At 52.0% G+C, this 22,539-nt stretch overlaps 1 protein-coding gene across 2 annotated transcripts in view; it reads right to left on the bottom strand.

The window, feature by feature from the left end:
* Positions 1-1,170: 1,170 nt before the first annotated feature.
* Positions 1,171-22,539, bottom strand: part of Nwd1 (NACHT and WD repeat domain containing 1) — a 77,848-nt gene continuing 56,479 nt past the window's right edge. For both annotated transcript variants that reach the window (XM_037211807.1, XM_028893507.2), the window contains 8 exons: positions 19,979-20,187; positions 16,011-16,283; positions 14,156-14,246; positions 9,208-9,362; positions 7,181-7,457; positions 4,235-4,785; positions 3,032-3,137; positions 1,171-1,783 (listed from right to left, as the gene is read on the bottom strand). In XM_037211807.1, coding sequence (XP_037067702.1) covers positions 1,482-1,783; positions 3,032-3,137; positions 4,235-4,785; positions 7,181-7,457; positions 9,208-9,362; positions 14,156-14,246; positions 16,011-16,283; positions 19,979-20,187 — 1,964 coding nt within the window. In that variant the 3' untranslated portion in view covers positions 1,171-1,481. The remainder of the gene's footprint in view (positions 1,784-3,031; positions 3,138-4,234; positions 4,786-7,180; positions 7,458-9,207; positions 9,363-14,155; positions 14,247-16,010; positions 16,284-19,978; positions 20,188-22,539) is intronic.

Raw genomic sequence — 22,539 nt, 5'->3', positions numbered from 1 at the left:
CTCTGTCTCTCTCTCTCTCTCTGTCTCTCTGTCTCTCTCTGTCTCTGTCTCTGTCTCTCTCTCTCTCTCTCTCTCTCTCTCTCTCTCTCTCTCTCTCCCCCCCTCTCCCCCTCCCTCTCCCTCTCTGCCTGTCTGTCTGCAGATCATAATATATCTCTGTTACTTCTCCAGCACCATGCCCGCCATGCACACCTCCATGCTCCCCGCCATGGTGATAATGGACTAAGCCTCTGAAACTGTAAGCCAGCCCAATGAAAGGCTTCTTTTTAAATGAGTTGCCTTTTGACAGCAACAGGACAGTGACCAGGACACTGCTGACTTCCTTGGCCAGTGCGTCCCCTGGCCAGAGGTCACGCCGTACGTGCGCAATAGCCAGCAGCCTGTTCCGTCCCTGCTTGAGTTCTTTCCCCTCGGCGGTGGCCTGTGGCCTGGAATGCCTCCCTGCAGTCGCTCCTGGTCAGGGTGTTTTCGTCACAGCGGCAGAATGAACCGAGAACAGCCTGTCTCTACATTCTGGGGCTGAGCCTGAAGGGTTCTGAGGGTTGGAGAGGTCTCTAGTTCTCACACCGGGACTGCAGATGCTTTAAGCCCTGAGCCAGCCCTAGCCCACATGGATTCTTTATTTTTCTTTTTTCTTTCTTCTTTCCTTCTTTTTTTTCCCATTTTCTTTTTTCTTTCTTTTTCCGGAGCTGAGGACCGAACCCAGGGCCCTGCGCTTGCTAGGCAAGTGCTCTACCACTGAGCTACACCCCAGCCCTCTCCTTTTTCTACAGGATCTCTTTCTGGCTGTCCTGGAACTCACTCTAGACTAGGCTGGCCTCGAACGCACAAGAATCTGCCTGTCTCCGGCTCCTGAGTGCTGGGATTGAAGGCCAAGCTGCCAACCAGCTAGAGTGGATTTTTGTACGTACGAGTCGAAGGCAGAGCAGGAGCTACAGACAGGCTAACTGTGACCACGTGGGCCAACCACCACTTTCAAAAGGGCGAGCGTGTGCGTGGTGTGACAGACAGTCCAGGACTCTGGCTTCACACACGGAAAAGGAAAGACCTGTGACACAGGCTGGCTTTGCCATGTGGATTCTGGGTGGTCACTGCCATCCAAGACAGGACAGTGCCCACCATGTCCCGGAAGTCTGTCACTGTCTGCCACACAGTGTTGCTCTCCAATGGGTCACTCGTGGTCCCCACAGTGATTACATATCCTCCCGGAGCTGGCGATTGGCTCAGGATGAGAGCTGTGCCCATTGGGACCAACAGAGGCAGAGCCAAGGCTTGGATCCAAGGTCGTGGGTTAGGGTGGGAGATGCAGGCTGCTGCTACCTGAGAGGGGCAGGTCTGAGAATCCCACAGAAAAGGAGGTGGGAAGCATGGAAGATGTCAGAGGGAGGTCTGGGGTCCACATGGCACCAGCAGAGTTGGTCAGTTTGCATCAACCAGATGAGCCAAGTCTAACCCACTGCGTTCCCGGGCTCCGTGGGCCTTCACAGTATCAGGCAGACCTGTGAGCGCTTATTTGATTTCGATTCCTTTCCCTCCTCGGCCACTGATCCTGTGTCCTGGGAGGCCTCTGCTGCGGCCACCTGCTCTTCCCTTCGCCTGGTCTTGACCAACCACACTGCCTTCTTGAAGTTCCTGAGAGGGTCTTGCTGGGAGGCTCTGGCTGATGGGCACTGGAAACGCTCTCTGATGAGATAGCCGTGGCTCGTGGGGGCCATGAAGCCATTGGAGGTGGGGATGATTCGGCTGACCACAGCGTGGACAAACTGGACAGCCAACAGGGTGCCTGTGATGGGGAAGGGGCGGCTCGTGAGAAAACCGGGGCACAGAGGCGGGAAGGACAGGGCAGTGGGTAGTGTGCTCAGTCTGCAAACACAAAGACATGAGTTCGATTCCTTGCTGAGTGTGGTGGTGCACACTGGCAATCGCAGTGCTGTGGGGGCAGAGTCAGGGGGCTCCCTGGGGCTCCCTGTCCATCTGGCTTGGCCTGATCATTGACCCCAAAGTTCATCCTCTCCGGCGCATGATCACTACCCAGGTACAGGGGTGCATATCCACTGGGCACTTTTCACCCTCCTGGAGGCCCAGGGAAGAAGCCTGTGCTTTTCCCGGAAGGGTCTGCAGGCCATATGCAGAGGGCGTAGCGGACCCAGAGTATGGGCCTAGCAGGGACATCAGGGGTCCTGCAGACACCTCCTAAGCTGAGAGACCCAGCTAGAGGCCAGAGCAGGGCTGCTAAGACCCAAAATTGCTCTTTTCTCTCCAGGTCAGAGCCCAGCCCTAGGGGATGGCTCAGCAGGCATGCTTGTTAGTTTTTTGTCAACTTGGCACGAGCTCTGGTCATTTGGGAAGAAGGAATCTCAGGTATTGAGAAAATACCTGCATCTGACTGTTCTGTGTGGCATTGTCTTAATTAATGACCGGTGGGGGAGGGCCCAGCTCACTATGGATGGTACCACCCCTGGTTGGGTGGTCCTGGCTGTACAAGAAAGCAAGCTGAGCAAGCCATGGGAGCAGGCCGGTAAGCACATCCCTCCATGGCTCTGTTTCAGCTCCTGCCTCCAGGTCCCTGCCCTGCCCTGAATTCCCTGAGTGGTGGACTACATACAGCCTTTAAGCAAAATTAAACCCTCTCCTCCCCAAGTTGCTCTTGGTCAGGACATTTCATCTAGCAACAGAAAAGCAAACTAAGCCCACAGGGAAGGGCATGCCATACAAGCATGATGCCCTGAGCTTGAACCCCAGGCACCTGCACAGAGGCCAGGTGCGCCAGCACGAACCTGTAATCCCGGTGGCGTGGACCCAGTCAGGGTGGGACTCAATGGCCAGTCAGGCTAGCTGAATGGGTGAGCTCCTGTCTCAAAAATAGCATGGAGGGCTAGGCCACCCTCAACCTCTACCCTTCACTTACATGTGGACACATGGCCAGGTGCACCCCTATTCACGCGCGCGCGCGCGCATACACACACACATACACACACACACATAAAATAGGCTTTTCGGTAGCTCAGTCCCATCTGAGAGCAGGACTCACCGTCCAGCGCACTCCAGGCGATGATGGAGCGGTCCTTCATGCCTGCGAAAACGTACTTGTCGTCCTTGGAGAAGCAGGCACACCGCACCCCTCTGCAGTAGGAGCTCTGTGAAGACAGACCTTGTTATTTACTTGTATTTGTTTGTTGGGGGCTGGGAGCTGCGTGTTACGGCACTGTGTGCAGGTCAGAGGATAACTTGCACCATGTGGTCAGTGGGGACAGAACTCAGGTCATCAAGCTTGGCTCCTGGCACCTTTACCGGCTGAGCGGCTCTCCCCTGTCTGGGATGGTGTGTTTTAACCCTTAGTCTACAGCTGGTGTTTGGAAAGTTCTAGAACCTTTATCAGGTTTGTCCTCCCTGGAGGATGTGGGTCACTGTGGTTCCGGTTTTGGGGCTTTATAGCTCAGCCCACGTCCTGTTCATCCTCAGCTTCCTGTTCCACCAAGATGTGAGGTGCGGGGTCCTGGCTGCACGCTCCTGCCACCACAGAGACATCCGGCACCAAGTCTTCGCTCCGCCTTAGGCTGTGTCCCCTACAACCGGGAGCCCAAATGACTCTTCCCCACTTCAGTTGCTTCCGGTTAGGGATTTTGTAACAAAATAACTAATATACCACATGATACCCTTTCCAACTGAGAGATAGCCAGACCAGCCTTCACCTGGCCAGCACCGCAATCCGGGCTCCCCACTGGGGGCAGAGCAGAACAAACCCCAGAGAGACGGAGAAATGGACTTTTCAAGGAGCAAGGTCTGTCTTCACAGAGGTGACGGCTTCAGGGCTATTGCACTGAACGCACCGGTGGGTGGATGTGCATGCATCTGGAGGCCGGGGGACAGCCTCGTTAGGAATACCTTCCTCCTCACTTGAGTCAGCTGCTGGGCAAGTATGAGGACCTGCACCTAATACCCAGTTCCCATGTTTAAAAAAAAAGCAGGTAGAGTGGCCCACACAATCCCAGTTTTGGGGAGTTGTAGATAGGCGCACCCTGCGCACTTCAGCCTAATGGGAGGGCCCCTGGCTCCAGTGAGAGCCCCTGCCCCCAAAAACAAGGTGAGGAACGACACCCCAGTTTGACCTCTATCCATCACACACATTGCAAAAATGTACACTCACAGCTAGAAACTGTGGGAACACACACAAAGACAAGGGAGCGCAGGAGAGAAAGGGCACAGCATGGATGTCAGAGCCCAGGCCACCCACCTCGTAGCTCATCTCGAACATCCCCCTGCAAGCTTGCAGGTCCCAGAGACAGAGCAGGGCATCCTCGGCTCCGCTCACTGCCAGCCGCTCCCCGTGGCTGACCTCCACGCAGCTCACCCTGCTCCTGTGAGCCTCCAGGGGGAACACTTTGGACCGTGGACAGTCGTACAGGAAGAGGCCGCCGTCAGTCATGCCGTAGAGCACGCGGTAGTCGGCCAGCACGGCCACGCTTGCGATGGTCTCGGGCAGCTGGGTGTAAAAGGTGTAGGTGGGGCCCTCGATGGCGGGACATGGATCTCCCGGGCTGATGTCCAGCACCAGGACGATGTTGTCATAGGCGATGGCCAGCCGGTCCTCGCTCTTGCTCAGGGACATGCAGTTGACAGCTTTGCGGGCCTCGGGCGGGGGTATACACAGCACATCTTGCCTGGAATTCAAGGGGAACACAAGCACGATCCCCGAGACCAGGCCTGTGAAGAGGAGCTTAGCCTGCTCGGCCACTTCCAGACACCGGACCTCATTGGACGTGTCCAGGGAATCCTGCTCCTCACCTGCACAGGGAGAAGAGAGTCAGGGATGGATCATCTGGTTTTCTTAGTTTTTTTTAAAAAATTGCAATTATTTATACGTGTGTGGAGGTCAGAGAACAAGTAAGCTTGTCCCGCCACGTGGGTCCCGGGGCTCGAATTCACGTTTTCACTTGGCAGCAAGTGCCCTGACCTGCTGGACGTTTAGCTGGCCTTCGCTTTCTTAGTTTCTGACCCCTAAGTTCAGCTTGGATAGTGTAGTTTCCTGACTGAGCCTGAAGCTAGAAACGGACCCTGCACCTACCCATGCGCATGCTCAGTAACCCCTGAGGCAAATGGAAGCCGGGGCCTGACGCATGTTCAGTAGGCACTGGAGGAAATGAGGGGGACCCTGAGCTCCCACAGGCTTGAGAGGCACTGGGAAGAAATGGTAGCTTGAGAGGCACTGGGAAGAAATGGTAGCTGAAGCTGGGGCCGGGGCTGTGCTCAGCAATTGGGTGGGAAGGGCAGAACCTGGGTTTGCGCATGCTCCGTAAGACTGCACAGTCAACCTGGCTAGCCTTGGGGACTAGCACAGCGGCAGCATTCCCTGGCACCCCCACCCCCGCGCCACACCTTCGACTGGCTCTGGGTTATATTTTGAGACAGGATGTTACGAAGCTATTTCTTCCATATTGAAACATTCTGATAGGGGAGGGGCGGGGCCCAGGCTGTGAGCTGCCCAAACAGAGCGCGGAGCTCCAGGCCTGCAGCCTTCCCGGTGGTGGCTGCATGCTGTGTGGGAATTGGGTGACACAGCGGACTTTAGTCCTGTGCCCCTGTCAGTCCAGCCGACTCCTTGGCTCTCCAGCACTTCTTTCTCCGATGTGATTGCCCTGTCTGGGGTGCACAGAAAAAGACGCCCAGGGAAAATCTATATGGGACCTCCCTAATCACCCAGGCCCATCTCCAACTCTTCATCCTCCTGCCTCAGCCTCCCTGGTAGCTGGGATTACAGCCAGGTGTACAGCAAGCCCAACTTTAATCTAATTAAATGAAAACTGCATCACCTCATCGTCCTGTTTAACCCTCCCAGGGGTGTCCCACAACCCTCAGACCAGTGCAAGCACTGTCTCCATTCTCCTTCACATCCTGGCGATTACAGGTTGAGTGTTCAAGCCCCCACACCATGCCAAATTCAGTGTTGAACTCCATCCCGGAATGGAGAGAGGGTTCAGTAGTTAAGAGCACAGACTCCTCTTGCAAGGGACCTGGGTTCAGTTCCCAGCACCCACATGGCAGCTCACGACAACCTATATCTCCAGCTACAGGGATCTGATGCCCTCTTCTGTGTACCTCTTCACCGGGTACCAGGCACACATGGTGCATATCATATACATACATGCATGCAAAACTCAAACACAAAAAAATAAGAAAGAAATTCATCTACAAGTTGATTTGGGGAGAAGCAGTCTTGGGAGTTGATTAGATTTCTGGGGTGGATCCCTCAGAAAAGGGGTTAGTGCCCTTATTTAGAGAGAGAGAGAGAGAGAGAGAGAGAGAGAGAGAGAGAGAGAGAGAGAGAGAGAGAGCAGAGCAATGCTCAGCAAAGACACGTCTCTGGACCAGAAGTCAGCAGCCCTCACCAGACCTCAGACCCTCCAGCACCTCTGATATCTGTGCATCTCTGTGTCCGTGTTCGTGTGTGCACATCCAAGGCTGACGTACAGGTTCTTAAGTGATTTTCAACATCTTTGCACATGTACGTGTGGTGTGTGCATGGTCAGGAGCGTGGGTGCAGCTACGTGCATGTCCACGTGAGTGTAAGTGTTGCGGGGGGGGGGTGCGTGTATATATGTGGTGTGTACGTGTCCATGTGAGTGTGGGTGTGTGTGTTTGTGTATATATGTGGTGTGTACGTGTCCATGTGAGTGTGGGTGTGTGTGTTGGTAGTCTTCCCCAGTTGCTCTCTACCCACTCCCTGAGGCAGGGTCTCTCCGTGGAACCCAGAGCTGGCGAAGTCAGCCAGCTTGCTCTGGAATCCTCTGTGCCTGCCTTCCAGGCGCTGGGATTAGAACCCAGCACTGATCTGGAAGTGGAGATCCACACGTAGGTCCGAACACTTGCACATGGAGCACGTCAGCAAGGAGTCAACTTCCTAGTCCCTTTTGTTTGTTTGTTGAGCCAGAGTTTGTGGTTTATCTCCAACTCCTGCCCTTTTTGCCTTTCCTACCAACCATGACCACCACACCTGGTTTATGTAGTGTTGAGGACAGAGCCCAGGGCTTCCCATATGCCAGAAAAACACTGCACAACTAAGCTACAAGCACTCTACCAACTGAGCTACAAGCACTCTACCAGCTGAGCCAAATCCTGGCCTCATCTTGGACTTCGCCTCCAGAACGGTAAGACACACAGACACTAGTCATCTCTCACAAACCTTCTGCCAGATCCCAAATCGTGACTTTGTTTTTGTCCCCGACCTTGGGGAAGTAGATGTAGCTGCCATGATGGGACACGGCAGCCAGGCCTGTGCGGTCCAGAAAGGGAGCAGGAGACCTTGGCTTCTGAGTGGACCTGAGATCCCAGACTTTTAAAGATGAAGACTTGCAGGACGCAGACACCACCAGAGTCCCACCCCGGACCAGCAGGCTCGCAGGGGCGCCCACGCCCTCCAGGACGTCCAGCAGGGTCCCCTGTTCTGACAGACTCCACACCTGAGGGTGGAAAACAGAAGGATGGGTCTGCCCCGGGAACATGCTTCAGCTGTTCACCTGCCTCTGCTGAACGTGGAGGCTCTGGCTCCAGGGTCCTCACCACCCCTGGCTGCTAAAGACTTCCTGGGGCTTCAGTATCCTCACAGTAGTCCCAGAGAACCCCAGGGGACACCCTGCAGGGCCTCTTGGGTCTGCAGCATTGAACTATCTTCAGAGAAATCCTAAAGTACTGGCCTGTCTTCATGGGTAAGTGGCAGAATTCTGCAAGAGTTGAATGAGTGAGATCATAGTGTGCATGCATGTGCATGTGTGCATGTATGCACACATGTGTGTGTATTTTAGGAAACTATCATGTGAGCTGGGGAGATGGTTCAACTGTTATGAGCACCTGATGCTCTTGTAGAGGACCCTGGTTCAATTCCCAGCACCTACATGGCGGCTCATAGCCATCTGTAACTCCAGCTCCAGGCGATCCACACTCTACTATCTCGGAGGGTGCCAGGCACGCACATGGTTCAAGATGCTCAGACACATAAAATAATAACAAGAACAGTGATGAAATAAAAGCTATGTCATCATGTGAACCCGCCGTGGTGAATTCACGGATATATCATCTTGGATTGCCTCCTCTTTTTCTATTTGAGACAGGGTCTCACAGTGCTCAGACCAGCCATGAACTTGCCATGACGTTGAGACAGGCTGGGGCCACACCAGCTTCATCTCCTCACTCGGGTGTGATTTCCCAGGAGTTCAAGGGTGGGAGGCTCGGTCTTGGGGGTGACGGGGGTGACGTAAGAGGTGATGGACTTAAGAGGCGGAGCCTACTGGGGGTGATGGAGCCTGTGGGACGCAGTCCTTGGGGGTGACAGGGGTGACATAAGAGGTGATGGACTTAAGAGGCGGAGCCTGGTGGGAGGTGACGGACTCTGTGGGACGCAGTCCTTGGGAAGGGTTAAGCAGCTGGCTGTGGTTGTGTAAGTCCAAGAACGGGGAGGGTGGGGGATCGGAACTCCAGGAGCATCCTTGACTCCCTGGCAAGTTTCAGGCTAGCCTGAGCTACAAGAGACCCTGTCTCCAAAATGAGGGGAAGGGATCAAGTCGTTCTTATGGGACTCAAATTCATTCCCAGCAGAGGCAGGACTGGCCTCCCGTCCCTCAAGTGTGATTGCTCCCTCACACAGGCTCACACTGTTGGCACAGATGTGCTGTGGACAAGGAAGCCTCGCCAGAACCGGTGCCATTCTGTGCACAGTCAACTCCCAAAAACTGTGAGCTAGATAAGCCTTTTTTCTTTATACAGTTCCCAGCCTCAAGTATTTCATTACATATAGAAAATTCATCCCTAACATTGACACATATATATACTAACTATAATAAATAAATATGTGTTTCTATATAAATCAACCCTGTTGGGTCCTCAACAATTTCTAAGATTGTAGAGAGTTCTTCAGACCAAGATGTTGGGAAACCTATCATCCCACCTAGATGATCTCACCAGTGCTGACTACTGAGAATTTCCCTCCTCTGTGGCCCGGAAGACCACTATCCTAAATTTTCATGTCTGGTTGGGAATGCTGCCTGCTTTGGGGGACATTCTAGGTCTGCTACCAGGGCACAGAATACCAGCACCTCACATCGTTCCACTAAACACCCCTGTCTGGGTCTGAGCTCATCAGTTTTCTGTATATTCTGGACTTAGCAGGAGTTAGGGATCCCATGTCCTGAGGTTGGGGTCCTGGTCCATCCTCACCTGGATGAGTGCATCCCGGGAGCCAGTGATGATCACATTGTTCTCAGGCCCCAAAACCGCTGTCTCCACCACATCCTCGTGTTCCAGATCCGTGGCCATGAACCGGTGGAAGCCTTGTGAGTCAGCCAAGAAAATCCGCACAGATTTTCCAAAGCCTGCGGCAGCAGAATCCAGTCAGGCCTCTGAGCAGTTACCCCATGGAGGCCTTTCCAGAGCACCTACCATGTCCCGGGGAAGTAAGAGGCCAGAGGGGGTCATGATCCCAGCTGCAGGAACTGCAGATGTGTATCGGAGGTGACAGTCACAGAGCTGTATGTAGGAAACTCATGAAATTCTCCATTATTTGGACACACTGAGTTGGTTCCCTCGGGTCCCAGTGCCATTGAGTGGGGACCAGGTGTTCAAATGCCCCGGACAACGTCATTTGTCACTGGAACCACATTTACTTTCCCTACTTTAAAAAGATTGTTACATTCTACTCTACTCTCTTATTTAGTGTGGTGTGTGTGTGTGTGTGTGTGTGTGTGTGTGTGTGTGTGTGTGTGTATGACCACACGATTCACTATGGCGCACCTGAGGAGGTCAGATCTTTCCTTCACCACGTGAGTTCCAGGATCAAACTCAGGTCGGCAGGTTTGGCAGCAAGCACCTTTAACCAATGAACTCTCTCACTGGCCCAACTTTTTCTGTCCTCAGTGTGTGCGCGCGCACACACGAACACATACGCACGTGTACGTGCACCCCTATTTACGCACTCTCAGAGGACAAAGGAGGTCACTGGGTCCTTCTCCATCGCTCCCCTCTTTCTCACTGAGCCAGCAAGTCCGCCTGGCCTCCGCTCTCCACTCCCCACAGCACTGGAGTGGCAGGCACACGTGCAGCTGTACCCTGGCTTTTCCCTGCTGGAGACTCCAATACTCGTGTTTGTGCCTGCACAGCAAACGCTCTAACCACTGACCCATCTCCTCAGCCCCAGTGCCCCATCTATGAGTGACTGATGGTGTGGGGCTCCAAGGCTGTCATGGGAGAGCACAGGCATCAGTGTGCACATATCATAGAGGACGGTTCAACAGCTGCAAATACCCAGATTCACACACACACACACACACACACACACACACACACACACACATACACCCCAATCAATTAATCAATCAATATCATAGATGCAACCAGCAGCCTGAGCCCCATGCTTGCTTTGTGGCCCTGGCCCTGGCCTAGTTCTGGGGACAAGCCCTCTCAGTCCATGGAGCCTCCTTCCTGATAACCATGGTCTTTGTTTATCTGTGTGTTTTCAAAGTAACAAAGTGAGTTCCTGGGGGAGTTTGGGACAGGCATCTCAGGAGGGGCTGGCCACCAAGGTCAGCCTCTTGGGCCGTCGACAATGCCAATGTGACCAACTCCTGGCAAACGCACTATCAGGGCTTGAAAGAGTGTCCTTGGTTGGGGGTACACCACACACATTGTGCTTCGTGTCACAAGTCTCCTGGCACCACTGGGAGAGGAGAAGCAGAAATTCCTCATGTCTCCTGGACACTGCCCATGCTCTTTCCTTTGCAGATTTTGCGTGTGTGTGTGTGTGTGTGTGTGTGTGTGTGTGTGGTGTGCGCGTGTGTGTGTGTGCGTGTGTGTGTGTGTGTGTGCATGTGTGTGTGTGTGTATTATTGCATGCACCTATGCCAAGGCCAGAGGTTGCTGTCAAGTGTCGTCATCAATTGTTCTCCACATTATTTTTTGAGGCAGGGTCTCTCACCGAACCCAGGAGCTTGGCATCTTGGCCAGGACCGTGAACTCCCAGCATCTGGCTGTGGTTACAGATGTCTGCCACCATGCCCAGCCCTTATGTGTGTGCTGGGAATCTGAATTCAAAACCCTGTACTTGCCCATCAAGCACTTTACCCACTGAGCCTCTTATTAGCCCGGCCTTATTTTTTGGGACAGGGTCTCTCACGGGCCTGGGGCCCACTGCTTGGCTAGGCTGCCTGACAGGGAGGCGCTGCGATCCGCCTGTTCCTGCCTTTGCTGTGCTAGGGTCACAGGTGTGGCTGTGAGGGACAGCTGCTGCTGTCTCTGAACTGTGTGTGTGTGTGTGTGTGTGTGTGTGTGTGTGTGGTGATTCACACAGCTGATGGGCTTGGAGACAGCACCCTGCAATTCTGCTCATAAACAAACCTCTACAATGCCACCCAAGTCAGGGTCAGACAGATTCTGGTCTGGTTCCTTCAGGCTGAGAATATCTTGAGGGCCACAAGAAGATATTCAGCTGTGTATTAAAGCTATACTTTGACCAGCCAAGGGTCTGTCAAATGGGAAGCCATTTATCATGGAATATTTGGTGTTATCCAGCTTTTAACATTTCAGCTGTCTTCTGCTATGAAATTCTTGTGTGCCCAAATATTATAGACCATTTTAGCAAACAGATAAGCTTCTCAGACACTGTTCCACTAGGTACGAACTCCCCTGCTGAGCCTAGGAGACAAGCAGGCAGTAGACACATAGCTTTGTTTCTTGCGCAAATGAAGCTCAGACCATCCCCTTCCCTCAGGGCTGGGGCCTGGAAGAGAGATTGAGGACAGCAGGACCTTTTGCACAACCAGGTGCAGTAAGGACAGGAGCGGAATTCCACAGGAGACCCAGAACTGCGTGGCCAGAGAGAAGACAGGAAGGCAGAGGTTCAGTAGAGGGTAAAGCAGATCTCTTGTAGGGTTTATCAGAGCCTGGGGTCATGAACCAGGAAGGGTAGATGGAGGACGAAGGAACAGAGGACGAAGATCAGGTCAAAAACATAGGAGCTTACTAAAACTATGAGGACAGGAAAACTGGGCACAGAGAGGAGCTGAGTTCGAGGATGGAGCTGAAGCTGTGTAGACAGACTGGACCTAGAAGAATGAAGTGAATGGACTAAAGAACAGATTAGGAGATCCTTAGCCGCTTGTAGCATCTGTTCTGGACCCTGATAGAAATCTTCTCCTCCATTGGGAGGTGGTGGCGCACGCCTTTAATCCCAGCACTTGGGAGGCAGAGCCAGGCGGATCTCTGTGAGTTCGAGGTCAGCCTGGTCCACAGCACGAGATCCAGGAAAGGCGCAAAGCTACACAGAGAAATCCTGTCTCGAAACCCCCGCCCTCTCAAAAAAAGAAATCTCCTCAAGGCGGGCACTTGGGGGGAATTTGCTAAGAATAGAGAAACCACTCAGTGCTCTTCCGCCCTGGCTCCTGGAACACAGTCTCCGAAAGTCAGTCCGGCACACTTTGGTGTTCCGGCTGCTCCTGGCCTCCCACCTCAGTCCCGACTCACCTCTTCTCTGTGACAGGCTGACAGCTCTTGTCAGTCAGGACAGTGTTACCCACGGCCACCGTCAGTCTATCAAAGGGCCGCCCTGAACGGACTGCTGTCCCTTTCTTTTTATGTGTGGTACGTTTTGTGTGCATGGGTCTGTGTGCCCTGTGAGTGTGTCTGTGAGTGTGTCTGTGAGTGCTGAGCTCTGACAGGGCTGAAGGGGACTTCAGAGACCTCGGAACTAGAGTTACACGAGGCTGTGCACCGCCCTGTCCCTGAGGTGCTGGGAACCAAACTTGGGTCCTCTGTAAGAGCAGCTAGTGCTCTTAACTGTTATTCTGAAAATCTGGTATGATAACAGAGAAATCACCCATTCGTAATATTTATATTGATGTCATATTAAATATTTGAGCATATTAAACAAAATAATCTATGTGATGAATATGTACTTATTTAAGTAATTGATTATTCATTCAAATTCATTTATATTATGATTAATATTAATTGAAACAATCATAATTAATTAAAAGATGTTTATTGGGACAAGAGCGATGGCTCAGTAGTGTTCTTAACAGAGGACTTAAGTTCAGTCCCAGCACCCATATGGCGGCTCACAACCATCTGTCACTCCTGCTCCAGGGGATCTGTTGCATGTTGCCAAGTTGGGCACCAACATCTGTCACACACACACACACACACACACACACACACACACACACACAAAGACAATAAAACTTAAAAACATTTAAAATCTCAAGAGGTGATTACAGGTGTGTATGATGCACAGTGGTTAAAGGTGTGTATTATGTGTAGTGGTACATGTATGTAAGGTTTATGGTGGTTACAGGTATATTATATGGGTATAGGTGTATGGTGGGTACAGGTGTGTATGGTGTATGGTGGGTACATGTGTATAAGGTATATGGTGGTTACAGGTGTTAATATGGTTACAGGTATGTATGGTGGGGCTGGAGATAGCTCAGTGGTTAAGAGCACTGACTGCTTTTCCAGAGGTCCTGGGTTCAATTATCAGCACCCATATGGCAGTCATAACTGTCTGTAACTCCAAGATCTGACAGGTGTGTATGGTGGGTGCAGGTGTGTATGGCAGGTACAGGTGTGTATGGTGGATACAGAGTGTGGTAAGTGATGGAATATCCTTTTCATCCTATGATTTGTGGGAACATGAACAGAGCTAATGAGCTTCTTGCTGCGTGAAATGGTCAGGCGTGGAGACAGACAGGACTCATTCTCACTCGTGTGTGGAAGCTAAAAATGTTGATTTCAGAGTGGACAGAGGGGCTGCGTGATGTGCCTGGCCCGACGCCTGAGTTCCAGTGCCAGGGATTGGAAGGGGCGAGGTGCACGTCTGTAAGCGGGCGTTTTCTGTCCCGCCATGCAGTCCCAAACACCCAGCAGATGCAAAGGACTGTTCCTCAGCACACGTCCTGTTTTGCCCTCCACATGTGCACACGTACGCACGCACGAACACACATACACACACACATACACACATGTGCGCACACATACACACAATGTAACAATATTTTATGACACAGAGGTGGGCAGAATGGTGCGCACCGCTGGGAAGGGAGAAGAGGCGCAGGGAGGCGGGGGAAGGCACCAGTGTCTCCCCACCCCCCGGAGCCGGGCGCGCGGCCAAAGCTACCTGCGGCCAGAACGGAGTCGTCTGCAGACACCACCAGGAACCCCACGGCTTCCGGAAGCTTCTCCAGCAGCCTGTCTTCTCCCGAGGAAACCTGTGCGCAGGAAGGCGAGCACCACGCTGCTGAGCCTCCCACAAGCGGCTCTGTCACACCGAGGGTTCCTCAGTCCCCTGCCTCAGTTTCCCTGTTAGACAAGCGGTGACCCCGGGCTACACTCTAGGGTGTGTGTGTGTGTGTGTGTGTGTGTGTGTGTGTGTGTGTGTGTGTGTGTGTGTGATCACTTCTGGTGCACGGCCTCGCACAGGAACCACTGTTGATGCGGCTGCAACTGCGCAGGCGCGGGCAGCCTACCACGCTTTTTTGGCCCCTGAAGGAGCCTCGGAACTCAATGGCATACATTTGTGCTTGCAGTAAACACTGCCGTGTGAAGGCCCGACCTTGTTAGGGGCCGGGAGGGAGCCCTCTGCCTGCTCGCAGGCCTCTGTGCTCACTGCCCTGACCGTGGATGGGCCTGCCGTCTTGCCTGGGCCTCCAGGACCGGCTGTACCCCGGAACTGAGGGCTGATCTAACCTATTTCTCCCCAAGTTGCTCCCGTCAGAGTGTTTCATCACACCAACAGGAATGGGAACCCAGCAGCCAGATGATGGCAGGCAGCACTGTTCTTCCCCAGGTTGTGTGAAGGGGCCCCAAAATAGCATGACCACACAGCAGCCATGACAGGCTCAGGGCCCAGACACAGCTTCTGGGACAGGCTTACTGGCAGGCAACACCCAGATCCAGGAGAAGCCTTAAGCTGATACCACCCAGGGATCCACCCAGGGTTGGGGAAGTACCTGACATCCCAAACATTCCAACCGTTAGATAAGGTGGCCAGATGTCCTTGAGTCTAGCACACACCTATTTTTGTTTTACAGATACCCCCTAGACAACTGTCAGCCAATCAGGGTCCTGGACCCTGGAAATCCCCTCACCCCAACCTCTGCTGTGATAAAAACTCTGCCCCACCTGAGCTCAGGGCTCTCTGCTCTCACCACTGTGTCGGACAGACAGAGGGACCAAACTCTGGAGCTTGAAATAAAGGCTCTTTGCTTTTACATGCAGGATTCGGTCTCTGTGGTGGTCTTTTGGGGGTCCCCATGATCTGGGCATCACAGTTCCAGGACATCTATACACTTTGTGGTGTGTTCACAGAGGTCAGAGGTCAACTTTAGTGTCTCTGCTCTATCACTCCACCTTATTTTTCAATTATTTATTTTATTTTATATGTATGGGTGTATGTCTACATGTATCTAATGTACCACATGTATGCAGTGCCTACAGAGGCCAGAAGAGGGCATCAGATACCCTGGAACTGGAGCTACACTTCTTGGCCAACATGTGTGTGCTGGGAATTGAACATGAGTCCTCTGCAAGAGCAGCCAGTGCTCTTTTTTTTTTTTTTAATAATTTATTTATTTTTCTTTCATGTACATTCATGTTTTGCCTGCATGTATGTCTGTGTGAAGGTGTTGGATCCCCTGAAACTGGAGTTACAGACAGTTGTGAACTGCCATATGGGTGCTGGGCATTGAACCTGGTTCCTCTAGAAGAGCAGCTGGTGCTCCTAACTGCTGAGCCATCTCTCCAGCCCCTCCACTTTATTCTTTGAAATAGGGTCTCTCACTGGACCTGGAGCTCAGATTCCACTAGATTGCCTGACCTGTGCACCCTGGGGATCCTCCTGATTCTGCTTCCCCAGGGCAGGAATACATATTTGGGTCCCCACATCTGGCATTACGTGGATGCTGGACATCTGAGCTCAGGTCGTTACGCTTGAGTGGCTGAGCCCTCTCCCAGTGTGCAGGAAAATGGCTTACCAGAGAGATGGAGCCGCTGCTGAAACCAGCGACCAGCTTTGCCCGTGTCTGGATGGAGACAGCACAGGTGGGCATCTCCTCTTGGATGCTGGACAACTGCCGTCTCTCCTGCAGTTTCCCCGTGGCTGAGTCCCACCGACTGACCTGGCCACCCTTGGACACAGTGAGCAGCATGCCCTGGGCAGCCAGCACCGCCACACAGGCCCAGGGATCGGAGGCGTCTCCCGGGACACAGAAAACCAGCTTCGCGGTTTCCAGACTCCACACGTTGATCTAGTGGAGTCATGAAGAGAAACATCAGCATCAGCGGAGACGTGGGCTGCGGGACCCAGGCTCAGCAGGCAGGGTGTTTACCCAGCACCCACGAAGCACACAAACCAGGTACAGTGCCTGTTATTCCAACAGGGGGGGAGTGGAGGCAGGGGGATCAGGGTCATCCTTAGCTACATAGTGAGCTCAAGGTTAGCCTGGGCAACAAGAGATACAGTCTCAAAAACCAAAATAAAAACAACAAAAAAAGAATAAATTTTTTAAAATTTAAAAAGGAAATTCCCAAGCAGGAGAGCCTGCCTGAGTCTTCCAGAGATACATTCTCTCTCTCTCTCTCTCTCTCTCTCTCTCTCTCTCTCTCTCTCTCTCTCTCTCTCGTTTTGTTATATTGCCCAGGCTGGCCATGAACTCTGGGCTCAAACAACCCACCTTCTCAGCCTCCCATGGAGGTTGGAGCATTTATCATCTGTCACTGTGCCCAAATGCACATGTTCTTATGTAACTTATAAAATAACATTTGAGCTGGGCGGTGGTGGCGCACGCCTTTAATCCCAACACTCGGGAGGCAGAGCCAGGCGGATCTCTGTGAGTTCGAGGCCAGCCTGGGCTACCAAGTGAGTCCCAGGAAAGGTGCAAAGCTACACAGAGAAACCCTGTCTCGAAAAAACCAAATAAAATAAAATAAAATAACATTTGGGGGCCAGGCGTGGAGGTACACACCTGTTTGCTGTCTACTCTGAGGCTGAGGCAGGAGGATCACAAGTTGAGGCCCATGTGTGCTACACGTCTAGAACATGTCTCAAAAAAACCCCAAAAACAAAAAACCCTCTTTTTTGGGCTGGAGAGATGACTCAGCAGTTAAAAGCTCTGAATGCTCTTCTGGAGGTCCTGAGTTCAATTCCCAGCAACCACATGGTGGCTCATAACCATCTGTAATGAGATCTGGTGCTCTCTTCTGACCTGTAAGGACACATGCAGGCAGAATACTGTATACATAAATCTTTAAAACAAACTCTTTTGTTTGGTTTGTGTTTTTGTTTTTGTTTTTGTTTTTTGAGACAGGGTTTTTCTGTGTATCTCTGGCACCTTTCCTGAAACTCACTCGGTAGCCCAGGCTGGCCTTGAACTCACAGAGATCCGCCTGCCTCTGCCTCCCGAGTGCTGGGATTAACACACTGGTAGTTTTTAAAAAATATTTTATATTATGGAAGCATTGGTAGTGATGGGACAAAGTGTCGATTCTAGTTGACAGGAGTTATCTATAGTGGGTCTTATGTGTGACAAATGTGCCCTTGTTTCATACAGTATTGGTGACGGGGCCTGTGAGATGGTTCATCAAGGAGTGGGGCTTGCAGCCAAGCCTGACGACCTGAGTTCGATCCCTGGGACCCACGTGATGGAAGGAGAGAACCAACGCCCTTGGTTTTCCCTCTGACCTCCACATGAGCCACACATGCACACACACCATGAATAAATGTTAAGATATTGATGTTAAAGCCAGGTCTCACACTTGGGAGGCTGAGGCAGGAGAGTTGCCACAAGTTTGAGGTAGGGCTGTACAGTGAGGCCCTGTCTCAAAAACAAATGAAGCCTGGGCAGGCGTCTCCATGACGGTAAGGTGACCTGCTGACGTCCCACACAACCCAAGTCAGAAGCTCATTTTTTAATAAAAGGGGGACCTACAGGTCCCTGGCCCCCGTTTTGGGTAACTGTTGCCTTGCTTGCTGACCTTGACCTTGATATCTTCCCTATGCTAATTCCCTGCCAGGTTCCACCCTCCTGAATGCTTAAGGGAAGTTCCTTGTCTGTGTGTTCTGAATATTGGGCGTTAATAGCTTAGATGCAAGATTGTAAAACATCGGTAGCGAACTTCTGCCCTCCGGGGTTCTCCCATTGTGCTGTAAGACTGTATTTAACCTCCTACTCCCTTTAAGAAATGACATTCGGCATTTAAAATTTAATATATATATATATATATATTTGAATGAATACTGCGAATGTAATCTATGAATACCACAAATGTGATTAATACTATGAGTGTAGTTAATGAATATCATGAGTGTAATTTAAAAAAAAAAACACAAATAAAAAGATGTTGAGGGCTAGGAGACAAGCAGCGGACACAGAGCTTGCTGGGCGCGCCTGGGGACTGGATTCAGGCCCCGGCACCATGTAAAGGGCAGGCAGGTGCAGTCGCTGCTGTGATCACAGCGTAAGCTGGCTATTGCAGACCAGGCAAATCAATCAATGCACTCCACAGTCAACAAGAGACCCTCTCGGAGTGAATGAGGAGGACTCTGGTGAGACTGGAGCTCACCAGCCAGGCTGGAGATCCCCGGACCGCCATATCCAGATTTTATGTGGTGCTGAGAATCTGTTCCTGAGTCCCTCAGGCTTGCACGAGTGTCATCCTCTGAGCCCCTTCCCCAGCCTGTTTTTGTGAGGGTCTCATGTGGCCCAGGCTGGCCTTGAACTCGAGTCCTGCCTCAGCCTCCTAAGGCTCTGTGTCTCTATTCATCACACCATCAGCTCCCAGGGTTTTGGATGACAGGAAGGACGTGGGTTCTAGATGCATGTGGGATGCTAAGTGAGGTCATCGGACAGGCCCTGGAGGATCTGAAGGAGTCACACACCACAGAAACAGAATCCAGGCAGAAAACAAATAACAGCCTCATGTGAGACCCTCACACACTCAGAAATGGGGCCAGAGAGGTGGCTCAGTGGCTAAGAGCACTGGCTGCTTGTCCAGAGGACCTGAGTTCAGTTCCCAGCACCCACGGGACAGTTCACAGCTGTCTGTAACTCCAGGCCCAGGGGGTCCAACACCCTCTGGTGGCCTGCACAGGCACGTACACACTGCCAAAGAGGCCTACACATAAAATAAATAAACAAAATACTCAATACACACAAGATCCACAAACATCACACGCCAGCATAACCCAGCATCGAAGAAGAAAGCAAAAGTAGAGTTCTGAAGCTCAGAGAAGTGGCTCCGTGCGTGAGAGCACTGGCCACGTAATCAAGAGGGCCTGAGTTCGAATCCGCAAACTCTGCATACAGCCGGGGCAGCATGTGTGTGATCCCACTGCTCCTACAGGGAGGTGGGAGGTGGAGACGGAGCCTCTGTGAGCTCGAAGGCCGGCCAGCCTGGTGCGTGGAGTAGCAGCAACAGAGGCCTTGCCCTCAAACAAGGTGGACAGCAAGAGCTGATGCCCAGCTGTCCTCTGGCTTCGGGGTGTGCACCGCAGCACCTGTGCCCACACATGCCCACACGCCTTCTTACAGGTCACTGTCATCTCACGCCACCCTGTGAAGGGACTTGGTGGCGAGCCTGCCGCTGTGTCCCCCCAGTCCACTCACCCCCTCTTCTGAGACGGTCAGCAAGCCTTAGCTCATCTACTGGGCCGTGCTGGTGGCCGGCAAGCTCCAGGCCGCCCCAGAGCCGGATTACAGATGTGCTGCCCACCTGGCTGTCCTTGGGTGCTGGGATTCGAACTCAGGTCCTCACTTTACCCAGCACCTACTCTCTTACAAGAAAAACAAACAAGATGGCCTGGAGCATACAGCAATCCTCCTGCCTCTGCTTCCCAAGTGCTGGAATTCTAGTTGTGTACTACCACAACCAACTTCTTGAGTAGTGCTGTACCCTGCACACACACACACACACACACACACACACACACACGTCAGTTTGTTACCTTTGCACCGGATGTCAGGTATACGACTTTCTTTATCTCATCCACGTGGAGGTCCCAGCTCTGAGGCTCTGTGGGATTTGGTGAGCCTCTGTCCAAAATGGTGACTTTCTCCTGGCCAGAGAGCAGGCTCCACAGACGCAGGGTACGGTCCTTCGATGCAGAGACGGCGAGAGTCCCTTGGGCAAACACTTGAATGCACCTCACCTCAGCTGCAGTGGACACAGTGTGGGAGGGCATGTTAGCTGGGGACACTTTATTCTGGTTTCTACCTCTGTCTCAAAAGCCTAAACAACTGGGCTGGAGAGATGGCTCGGCGGTTAAGAGCACTGGCTGCTCTTCCAGAGGACCTGAGTTCAATTCTCAGCAACCACATGGTGGCTCCCAATCCTCTGTAATGGGATCTGGTGCCCTCTTCTGGCCTGCAAGGACACATGCATGCAGACCACTGTATACATAACAAATAAATCTTTTTTTAAAAAAATCTAAATAACTGCTGGGTGCCATGGAGTACATCTTTAATCCCAGCACTCGAGAGGCAGAGGCAGGCGGATCTCTGTGAGTTCGTGGCCAGCATGGACTATAGAGAGAGTTCCAGGACAGCCAGGGCTACACAGAGAAACCCTTTCTTGAAAAACCGGAAAAAAGAAAGAAAGAAAGAGAGAGAGAGAGAGAGAGAGAGAAAGCCAACAACAAATCCAAATAAAAACTCAAAAAGCATAAAAGTTGCAAAAATGTTTCTTCCTATAATATATACATGTATTTTACATAATGTTTAATCTGAAAGAAAATAAAGCTCCTTCCCTCCCCCCCCCCCCCCCCGAAGGCAGAAGAGCAGTGTGCTGTCGGGTGGGACGCTGTGATTTCCTGCTCCTGCCTGTTCCCGTGGTGTAAAGGCTCTCGCCTTGGCTGGTTTCCACTGGCCTGGGGCTGGGAAGAGAGGCTTTCCTGGTTCATTTTCTGTTGCTCTGTTAAATGACCTATGCAGCTTAGGGGGAGGGGGTTTACTGCGCTCACAGGTCACAGTCCATCACCGTGTGGAAGTCAAGCTGGGAGATCAAATCAGCCAGTCACATCCACAGTCAAGGGCAGAGAGAATAGATGTCCCTGTGCTTGTGACCAGCTCTCTCTCTCTCTCTCCCCACTGTTATACAACCTGGGGCACAAACCTAGGGACAGTGTGGCCCACAGTGGGTGGGTCCTCCCACCTCAGGAAGAGTCCCTAAGACCAGCCTGATCCAGACAGTCTCTCAGGAGACTCTCTTCCCAGGTGACTACATTGTTTCTGGTGGAACTGAACATCACCCCTCCTACCCCGTCTCCTTCCTGCACACAGTAGTGGAAAGCGTGGATCGAGTAAAAGATGGGAAACAGCAAGCAGAGAGTTTATAGTGCTTCTAACGTTTAAAACCTCATCGTCTTTGTGTGTGCGCGCATGGTATTTGGGGAGGGGGATGGCATATCGCCACCGTGCACGGAGCATGCGGCAGTCAGAGAACCTTCTGGAGTCTTTCTCTTCCTTCACCTCCACATGGTTCTGGAGATCAAATTCAGGTCGCCAGGTTTCTGAGGTAAGTGCCTTTACCTAATGAACTGTCTTGCCAGCCGGAGCAGTATTTATACCATATTTTAGCATAATTTTTAAAAAGGATTTATCACTATTATTATCATGATCTATTGTTATTGTTGTTGTTATTATTATTATTATTATTATTATTATTATTATTATTGGTTTTTTAAAGACAGGGTTTCTCTGTGTAGCCCTGGCTGCCCTGGCACTCACTCTGTAGACCAGGCTGGCCTCGAACTCACAGAGATCCTCCTGCCTCTGCCTCCTGAGAGTTGGGACTAAAGGTGCCATCACTGCCCAGCATGCAATTCTCTACCCTCCTTGACCCATGCCTTTGATAATGTGATCCACACTCTCCATGTCCCACACTCCTGACAATGTGATTTTGCAGTTCCTTTCAGTCAAGACTCCTGTGAGCTAGCCTCTTCTCCCGTGTGACTATAATGGAGTATCAGTGCTCGCCAGGCAGACTGGGGCCCAAAGAACCACCCTGCAGAGCCCTGCAGAGCCCTGCCCAAGTTACCAACCCTCAGAAGAAGTGGCTTGTGAGAATAAAGTGATTGCCGAGGGATGACACACACCCCCAAAATGGGTCATCTGTATCATTCCTTCTACAAGGCTCAGATACATCATGGGATAGGAAGAGGAAAGAATTTAAGATTTAGAAGCCAGACTGGAGGAGCATTGTGGGAACAGTGCCTTTCAGGCACAATAAGACGATCTCACTCGTGAACTCACAACAGCTGTGATCCTGCATAAGGTCTGCACCGGATTGGGACCATCACCTTCTGTCATAGAGGGTGTGGTGGTTTGAATGTCATTGGCCCCCATAATCTCATAGGGAGTGGCACTATTAGGAGGTGTGGCTTTGTTGAAGGAAGGGTGTCACTGTGGGGGCGGGCTTCGAGGTTTCCTCAGCTCAGGATACTGCACCGTGTCAACTTTCTGTTACCTGGAAGATGTACGATTCTCAGCTCCTCCTTCATCACCACAT

Source organism: Peromyscus leucopus, chromosome 17 (assembly GCF_004664715.2).
Source record: "Peromyscus leucopus breed LL Stock chromosome 17, UCI_PerLeu_2.1, whole genome shotgun sequence".
In the NCBI taxonomy this organism is placed as follows: domain Eukaryota; kingdom Metazoa; phylum Chordata; class Mammalia; order Rodentia; family Cricetidae; genus Peromyscus; species Peromyscus leucopus.
The sequence above is the reverse complement of the archived record's forward strand: the minus strand, read 5'-3'. Positions and strand labels throughout refer to the sequence as shown.